General features: G+C 39.0%; 1 protein-coding gene across 1 annotated transcript in view; it reads right to left on the bottom strand.

Moving 5' to 3' along the window:
• Nucleotides 1–4,901: 4,901 nt before the first annotated feature.
• Nucleotides 4,902–9,248, bottom strand: part of LOC111219857 (rho-related GTP-binding protein RhoN-like) — a 29,613-nt gene continuing 25,266 nt past the window's right edge. Inside the window, exons 4-5 of the mRNA XM_022742692.1 lie at nucleotides 8,661–8,795; nucleotides 4,902–5,940 (exon numbers count right to left, since the gene is read on the bottom strand). Coding sequence (XP_022598413.1) covers nucleotides 5,686–5,940; nucleotides 8,661–8,795 — 390 coding nt within the window. The 3' untranslated portion in view covers nucleotides 4,902–5,685. The remainder of the gene's footprint in view (nucleotides 5,941–8,660; nucleotides 8,796–9,248) is intronic.

The following is a 9,248-nucleotide window of genomic DNA, read 5'->3' as shown; positions in this document are numbered from 1 at the left end:
TATTGTGTTGCTTGTATTGGGTGGTTGATGCCTGTTGCCGGTCCTATTTCACTGAATTTCCTTTCCTTGTGATGTTAAAAGCGGGAATTCGAGCAAAACTGAACTGATAATAGAGCAATCCTGTCGGCCATCTTCCACCCTCGGAGCATTAGGCAGTAGTTTTATGGCTATAGATACTGTGCAAGCAGGAAGAGCATTAAAGATGCAGAAGGGTTGAGCCTCGGTGGTCACTGATCAGTGCTACTTTATAGTGGAATTAAAATGAAAAATGGACCCCCTGCAAAGTGTGTTTGTATCAAGATAATGGTGCATATAATAATAATGCGGTTAAAGCAGTACATCTAGATAGATTCCTTTCTCACTCGAAAGTGCGCAAACAAACTTCCATCCTTTTTGCAGCAAAACCATGATGTATTTTAAATGTTAAAATTACTATAATTACATTCAAAATTTACACATGACCGTGTATGACTTCACATTATTTTACATGTGGCTGGCTTATCTCCCAAGGGGTTTTTAATGCAGGTGTTGTAGCTTCCCTGTAACACATTCATTTCACATCCCAGGTAAATGCTCTGTGATTAGACGGTTGGATTGGAAAACAGAAAGGCTCTGTATCATGAGGCACAAGACAAAGAACCGCTCGTCTAGTTGGACGGCTTTACCTGAGCCTGTGTCCCAACCATAAGCATAAAGAGAATTTGCCCCCCGGAGAAATAAGACACAAATTGATTAGGTACATTCAAGGGCCTTCATTTTAAAGATGATTCTGCGAATTTCATGCATGAGTTAGAAAGTTAAAAGACATCTGCTGCATGTAAGCAGACTGTTATGGAACGCTTGTATTAGCCTGGGACACCATTTTGTTGGGATTGCTGTTAGATTACCTTGAAAGTAAAGAATGTTCAGTATCTCTATATTCTTTACTTGTCTGATTTTTCTGTCTCGCTCAGCTGCCTGTTTATTTGGTGCACCTACAGCAGCTGACACTGATGCAGTCAAATGCAACAGTCCTGGAACAAATCCTCCTTCATGAAGGCTGTAATGTTCAGTGTTTGTTGAAACTGTTTCAGAGGGGTGTTGATTCAGCTATGGTTATTTTGTGAGTTTGTGTTGCTGTTAAACTGTTATGCTTTTGAAAGAGAGGTGTTTCTGTTATAAGCCCACCATCAGTGATATAACCTCCAAAATAACCTACGTTCATGGGGCATACATCTCTACTTGCCTTGCTGGTATTTTCAGTCAAATATCTACATGCTGCCTCAAACTAAATCTCACCTGAGGCATGCAGCGTTTTTAGGCATGCTAGCGGCATGGTTCTATGGATGGCAATGTCGATCGTACAGAGATTCATGTTTCCCAGGGAAAGAGTTACTGACCTTAATGACCCCCTGACTTTTTCTCTAGCTGTCAAATTGTGACTCATTTTGCAGGTATTTTGTTATAAACCAAAAGCATTGGACAAATGAACATTTTGACCTGTTGTCGGTGTTAGATAAAAAGTTAAAGAACATGAATGTCCTTACCGAATTTCATTGCAATCATGCACAATCGTGCACGTCTTTGAAAAGTGTCATGACAATCCATCAAATAGTTGTTAAGATATTTCAGTCTGAACCAAAGTGGTGGACCGACAGACCAACATTGCCATCCATACAGGCATGCTGCTAGCCTTGCTAAAAACTACAGCCTAGTATCTCCAGGGCTTGGTCCAGCCGATGTTCAGCACTCTACCACTGCTGGTACATTTTTTAAAATTGTCTGACAGTAGACAGTGAAGTGATGTCACTTTGTTGACTAAAAACCCTTCAAGACATACATCACATTAGCTTTTTGTGAGTTGCACTTTGTTCTCTCTTTTATCCTACTCTTCAGTTTACTCTTGCATTGAACCCATTCTGCTTCTTCATACATGTTGTATTTTCTTCCTTCCTTTTACACCTGTTATTTATACAGTCAGGTTTTCAAGGACTCACTGCTGGTTGCTTTTATGCAGGAACTGCATCATATTCTACTCACTGCTAGTTCCTCTGGCTGAGAGTGTTAGATGAATGTGAAAAACTGACCACTGTAAAACACACTTGGCTGTACTCTGGTTATGATACCTATACGCCGTAACATTACCTGTAATATCAAGATGAAATGTATACCTCGGGGGTACTCTGGTTTTTCATAAAGGAAACATTGGTGTCTAATGGGCCTTTTCTCTCTTTGGTCTTCAGTCTCATACCTTCTGGGCCATTTTGAGTTCATTTCTCCCACATACCTACTTATGTGGGCTGCTTTTCTCACAAAGATCGCCTCGACTAAATGGGAAGCATCTGACAATTGATGAAAGATTGTTTCCATTAATACACCAGAAAGCTTTAGCTACAGTATGCTCTGCACTTGCCTCAATATTTGGCTTTTTAGTGGAATGTCACTGAGCCAGGTGAGGCTGCAAGGACAAGGGGGTTGAGTGTACTGTCTGTTTGCTCACTTCACCCAAAGGCTAGAAAGACAGTGACATCTTTCACATTCTCTGCAGCATCAACAAACATCTCTTCCATCAAAGCAGAGGCTGACCCAGTGCCTGAGGCAAAGGTCTTTGGGGCCTGCAGATTTCTCCCCTTTCTTGACCTTACTGATCCTTCAAAGGAACTGCAACTGGTATGTAGAATTAAAGTGCAGAGTATCAGAGATGTAAGTTGAAAAATCAAGCATAATAAGATTCTCTTATCTCAGTACAGCTAGCCAGAGGGCTTATTCTTTCTATGATAATGATAATAGAAAACATGACTTTGTATGTGGATAATAAACTCATTTTAATTCACCATATTCAGAATTCATCATCATTATCCATCAGTTTGACCAGTTATTATTAACTGCCACTAGCACTTGAGATTAAATTACTATGCAGATGTTATCATGTTCTGTATATATGCCGGATTGTTGTTGCCATCTGTGCAGATGTCCTCTCCCTTCTGACTGGAGCTCTGCCCTGGTCTCGCCTTGGGCGTGTGGTGCGACCTCGCGCTCCCTGCATGGCAACATGGCAGTGATGCTGTGAAATGTCACTTTGCCATTGCTCACAGAGGCAGCGAGTTGCTGCAGGGCCTCATCCATGGTGGTGGGAAACAAATGAAACAAGAGTCACAGTTAAAGGTCAAACTACAAGGCTCATGAATACAGTCCAGAACAGCTATATATTCATTTTTAATGTGAGTGGAATATATTCATATATGGTGTTGCTGAATAGATGTTAAGTAAAATAATGCTAGTATGAAAATGAACATTTTGATTATACCACTGACAAATGTTGACTGGTTTTTGTGAAAATCAGAAAGACAGAAGTGCAAACCAAACTCTTTTGAAAAAGAGTGCATTCTCTCACCATGTCATTTCAGCAAAGAAAATATGTGAACTATATCAGTTCTAGCACAATGTATACAATGTATTAGAGCTGCCCCCCTTAAAAAGCAATCACTCCAGTAATCCTCTGGACTGTAAAGGACGATAGGTCAGGACAGATCATTCACAGAGATGGCATATACTTCCAGCTACAGCTTTTCCTTGTATTATAAGCTCATAGAGATATAAAACTCTGCACGACTGAGATAAAGTAACCTTGATAATTCTACTGCATCTTATAAATAGGCTATTTGGAAGTTGCTATTATAACTAGCCTGGTGAGAATGATTGAGTCAAAATATAATTAACCTCCCTGCTTTCTGAATTCACACTAATTTATTGGGGTTTAGCAGCCTCCCTTGTTTTCCGAGAATTACAATTCTGAACCTTTTATTTAAAAAAAAAAAAAAAAAAAAAAAAAAAAAAACTCCTAACCTACTGCCACCATTAAAAAGCCACTGAACTTATTTTGTATTGTACACCTGTAACATTTGCAGACAATCATACCCTCTGGAGCCACAAAGGGTTTTATACAACTTTTTATGTGCAAACAGACTTTGATGTGTGAAATCAATGTAGTTCCCCTTTACAGTCCAATAACTTCAGGTTGGACAGTTGATATTTTAATTAGTGTACAATGACTTGACAATGACTATTACAAAGGACTTACTTTACATTTCTTGTTTGTTGGTTGATCGGCCCAACACTTTGGTCTAGACTGAAATGTCTCAGCTTGACTTGCATACATTCGTGATCCCTGGAGGATGAATTGTTAACTTTGGTGATAGCTTAATATTTCCTCAGGTATTTATGACCAAATACCTGGAAATCTCAGAGCCTTAGCTGTACTTCATGCTAAATACTAAACCCCTACACTAAGATCTTGAACATGGTAAATTACCTGCTCCATCAGCTTCTTATTGTGATCATTGTGAGCATGTTAGCATACTAACAGGAGCATTTAGCTAACAGCACTGTTGTACCTAAGTACAGCCTCACAAACCTGCTAATGGCTGTAGACTCTTAGAATTGTGAAAAAAAGAGGGGGGGTTGTATGGTTATATGCTGTTAAATTCATTCTTGATCGTGATAATAATGATTTTGTCTTGAGTTGTAGCGAACAGGCTACGTTCTGCATCTGGTAGATTTATGTCTTTGTGTATTTTTTTTTCTCAGCCAAGTTTCTATTTGCTGTTACTTTTTCTGTGCGGTTGATTCGATTTGGAAATCTTTTTCTAGTGTAAAATTCTATCTTCCCCAAGATACAGAAGGAACTTTTTCAAAGAGAAATGTTCGTGTCGTCCTGAGACAAAATGTTCAGAGGTAGAAACTACACTGTGCTCTTTGCTCCAGTGAACTGAGATGCACTGAGAGAAATTCTGGCCAAGACTAAAGTAGAATGAATCAAAGATCTCCCATTTATACCCTTAACTTTTCTAAGCATAATTATTCAAGAGAAAGGCAAAATCAGTTAAATTAATAACTTATATATTAAAAATGTTCCACCACTCAGCAGAGCAAGTTTTTTTTATTTCATTATTACATGTACAACATAACAGTCACCCTCTTAACTCCCTCTGTGACTTTCCTTCCCAGTGTGGATTAATAGAACAGTATTAATTTCACAACACTTCAGTATTATGTGGTGAGTGATTATTCAGTTTTCAATATTAAAAGCACTTGTGGTTTCAGAAAATTAGTGTCATCTCAGCCCACGAGTATTTTGCCTGTCCAGATTTTCTTTTCAACTTGTCATATGAAGTGGAAGTTCATTCCCCAACATTTACAGTTTGCGTGCATTGTATTGTGCTTCATTTACTTAAACACTTAAAGAGAGAATAGAATTTTAAAACGGGAAACAACAGAATAGAGGTCAAGACCAGCACTGTTACCGCTGGTTCCTGCAAGGTGTTTCAAATTATTATTTTTTCCTTTAATCTCCACACACTTTTTTATGTCCTTGTGTTTCATTTGATAACCAGCCTGTTTGCATCCATGCCAACTTTTGTCTACTTGTTCAAGTAAAAGCATTAAAGTAAAATAGCTTTGCCCACTACAATGCCCCCTCCCCATGATGAAACACAGCCACAGAGAAAAATAACAAGGAGAGTTTTGTAAAGATGGACAAACAATTCCTTAAAGAATTCCACAGGGATAGTATTCATTCTTGTTTTCATCACATTGTCCTTTTATGCAGTGCAAAGATCTGACAAGAATTCACCAATAAATTAAGTTCATGTGTGGTATGGTTCACGTCCATCAGCACACGCGGGTCAGGTCGCTGGTAGACTGGTCCTACATGAGCACGCAGCTTTTGGCCCGGTCCTTTCTAATGGGAGGTGGGTGCTCATGGATCTCAGTCCGAGGCGGCTGCTGGGAGACACGCTTGAGGCCGCGACGTGAGCCAGCACGTTTGAGCTGAGGCCGATGGGCGCGGGACACAGACGCCAGCGTGGTGACATGGAAAACATCACGGACGCTGTTCTCCGAATACTTTGAGGTGCATTCTGCATAGGCAACGGCACCGATCTGCCTCGCCAAATTAGTGCCCTGAAAACACAGGAAAATACAGAACATGTGTTGGTTAAGAGGACGAATAAACAGTGAAGACTTAAAGCTGCATTAACTGATGTTTTTGGTCACTTAAGGGCAGCAGCACCCAGCAAACAGTTGTTATTTATACGTCCAGCAGACATGGTGTAACATTATTCATTATGGGTTTTGTTTCTAGCCGCCTGGCAAATTTAAGTCTGTTTTTTTCAGTCTCCTATTTCTTATGATTCTGGATAAAAGGGGAGGTAACCTGAAACTGATCTGAGTGGCGGAGACATACAACCATGAAGCAGTAATTTTAGTTCGGTCTTCGGTTTGGTGTTGTTGGTTATGTGCAGTTGGTTTGTCTGCACCTTTTCACTCAAAACAAATCCCTCCAGATGCTGAGAATGAGTTGCGGGAACTTCAGAGTCCGAAGATAATTCTCTAGGGGTTCTTCACCATGAGCGACTTCTCTCTAATTACATGTAGTTTTTGATCAGTTGTTACCGTAAAATATTGATTAGTGCAGCTTTAAAATTCAAGCATTTATCCAGCACTCGGCTTCAGTTTGTGTTTGTTTGTAGTCCAAAAGTGAGTGACTAAGCTTGAGAGCTGCTCAGAGCTAATACTTAAAGCTATGATTAAAAAATTTTGTGTGCATGTGTGAGAGAGACGGAGAGGGATCTTGTGGTGGAAATGATGCATTTTGCATTCTTAAATGTCCTTAAACCATGTTGAACCTCTGAAATACTTGAATCGTGTGGGAAGCCTGGTGTAATTCAATAGAAGCAAATGTAGCATTTACATAACATACTGTAACATTTTTTATTTGGTGAATTCTTTGTATTTTAAAAAGCCATTCAGTCCTGAGTGCATACATGCATACACAATTGAACTTGGAACATACTTTCAAAACATGCTATAAAAGATTATTATTATGACAGCTTGTTACGTGCTGTCACATTATCCTTACCTTACTTTTGTGGAAATCAGACCATTGTACTTGGTCTTGTACAGTAAAAATGCCCCACTTAATAGAAGCCTACACTCTCAGAAGCATGATTGGTAGCTGGGGCATACAGATAGCTAAGATCCCCCACACAGCTATGAAATATTGAAGTCCTATCTGTGTGACTATAAAACTCGAGCGTAAAAGCTCAGCTTATTCCCAGTGGTGGTTAGCACCATCTTAAATCTGGACTGGTTGAACTTGTATGTGGTGCATTCATTTTGCTTACCTGTCCAACAACACTGACTCTGTGTGCTTAGGTATATATTGTAATAAAAAAAAAGGGAAACGTAGATGTTACATTGATTTAACCAGTCCTTTCTTAGGTTTTTAATCTAGTCGAGTCAATTAAGTCAGTTAAGCTATTAATATAGCCCAATATCACGAATCACAAATTTGCCTCAACAATCTGTACACTATGTGACAGCATAGGTGCTCAGCTATCAGTGTTAGAGATATACCATACTGAAGAAGTATCGAGCTACCAGATTGGGCAATATTATTCCCTCTCTATGAAAAATAATAAAGGCTTTAGCTGTGCTAGCAGGGCGGCATTAATGGAAACTCTCCAACACATAAAGTGTCCATTTCAACAGCCTTAAGCAGATTACAGCTGTAGTCCCACAGATCATGTGAGATTTATTCGCAGATGAACTGTGTGGTTTGCTCTAGTGAATGCACGTCCCCTGGGGATCACATCAGTTGGTTGGCTTAAATGAAGAGATCCCAGTTTGTGGCCATTTGTAGCGCAGCCCTTTGAATGATTAAGAAAAGCTCTTTAGGTCACACCACACTTTTAAGCGCAACTCTTGCCATTTTTAGCCCAAATAATCCTTCATTTGCTTCATTTACCATTTTCCCACTTTGTGTGTCTTTCTCACAACATTTGTGACTTTTTAAGATGTTCAAAAGAAAATAGAAAAGTTGGAAAAATAGTTTCAAAGTTGAAAGTAGCTGCAGTTACATTTTAGGAAAAACATATAGATGTTTTGGTTTAATCGCAGGCTTTTGTGAATTTGGAGCTAAATCAATTCATGCAGAGAAAACTAATCTGAGATCTTGATGGACCAATTTTGATGCCATTACTGACAGGACAATGAAGGTCGTTACCTTTGCTTTGTCAGAGGTATGAGAAAATATTAATTTGTTGACAAAAGGCTGCCAAGAAGTGGGAATTCACATTTACATGAAAATAGGCTATTAAAATTCATGCATGCCACTGTTCATCGCTCCAAGACACAAACAAAACAATTGTATTATCGCACATCCTGCTGTTTGTCTCCTTCTTTGTTCAGTCCCAGCTCTTTTATACTCCTTGTGTTTCCATATTTGTGGAAGTTATGATCTGAAGCGAATGTCATTCTCCAAATTCATTTTCAGAGGTTTTGTTGATGTGCACAAGAGAACAAAGTAATAGGTGTCATTTGTTTGGGATGATACTATTTAATTTGTGCGTAAATCAGTGTTACTATAGGCAAATGAAAATCGCTGCGGTGGAAAATTATAAAGGACTGTACATTTAAAACCATATGTCATGCTAAATATATTAAATAAACATCATTCAGTTCTTCACACATGCAAAATTACTGTGGCATTGTTAGGTTGTAGAAACAGGAACAGCAGTTAATTTTAAGCTATGTTTGACACCGCAGATGGTCATAGATGAAATGGACACAAATACAAACACACTTAAAAATATGATTGTCATTTTCTCGGCACTCCTCACCTGTTCGTGGGTGACGGGAATGAGTCTGTGTTTGGAAAGCTCTCTCATTACATTGAGGTCCGTCCTCATGTCCAACTTGCAGCCGACCAGCACCACTTTGGCATTGGGACAGAATTCCTGTGTCTCACCTTGCCACTGTGTATTAAAAGATAAATGAATATCAATGTACAGAGCCCTTTATAAATTAAATAAGTATATGGAGAACAGTATTTTGACACCTGAACATTTAATTTGTTGCATCTCAATCTAAAATCATGGGCATTCATACGTTGCCGTAATAGAAGTTACTCACTTCCGAACCCTTTTTGTATGTTTTGCTGCCTTGATAACTTTGTTGTTAAATTCTGGATATAAGAAGTATAAGTCGCTGTGACTTTTTGTCTGTAACATTACACCCACACCGTCGCAGCTCCTTGTATTTAGATACTGAGCTTTGAACTTGCAGCCCATTACATCCTAAAATGATCATTTGCCAGAACAATGTTCAGACATCAAAACTGTCCTCAACAGACCGCAGTAGAGCAGACGACAAACAAATACTGTAACAGAACGACAATATAGCTGTTTTGTTTGCTACAGCATGAGCTC

This window comes from Seriola dumerili, unplaced genomic scaffold, assembly GCF_002260705.1.
Source record: "Seriola dumerili isolate Sdu_G_001 unplaced genomic scaffold, Sdu_1.0 BDQW01000068.1, whole genome shotgun sequence".
In the NCBI taxonomy this organism is placed as follows: domain Eukaryota; kingdom Metazoa; phylum Chordata; class Actinopteri; order Carangiformes; family Carangidae; genus Seriola; species Seriola dumerili.
The sequence above is the reverse complement of the archived record's forward strand: the minus strand, read 5'-3'. Positions and strand labels throughout refer to the sequence as shown.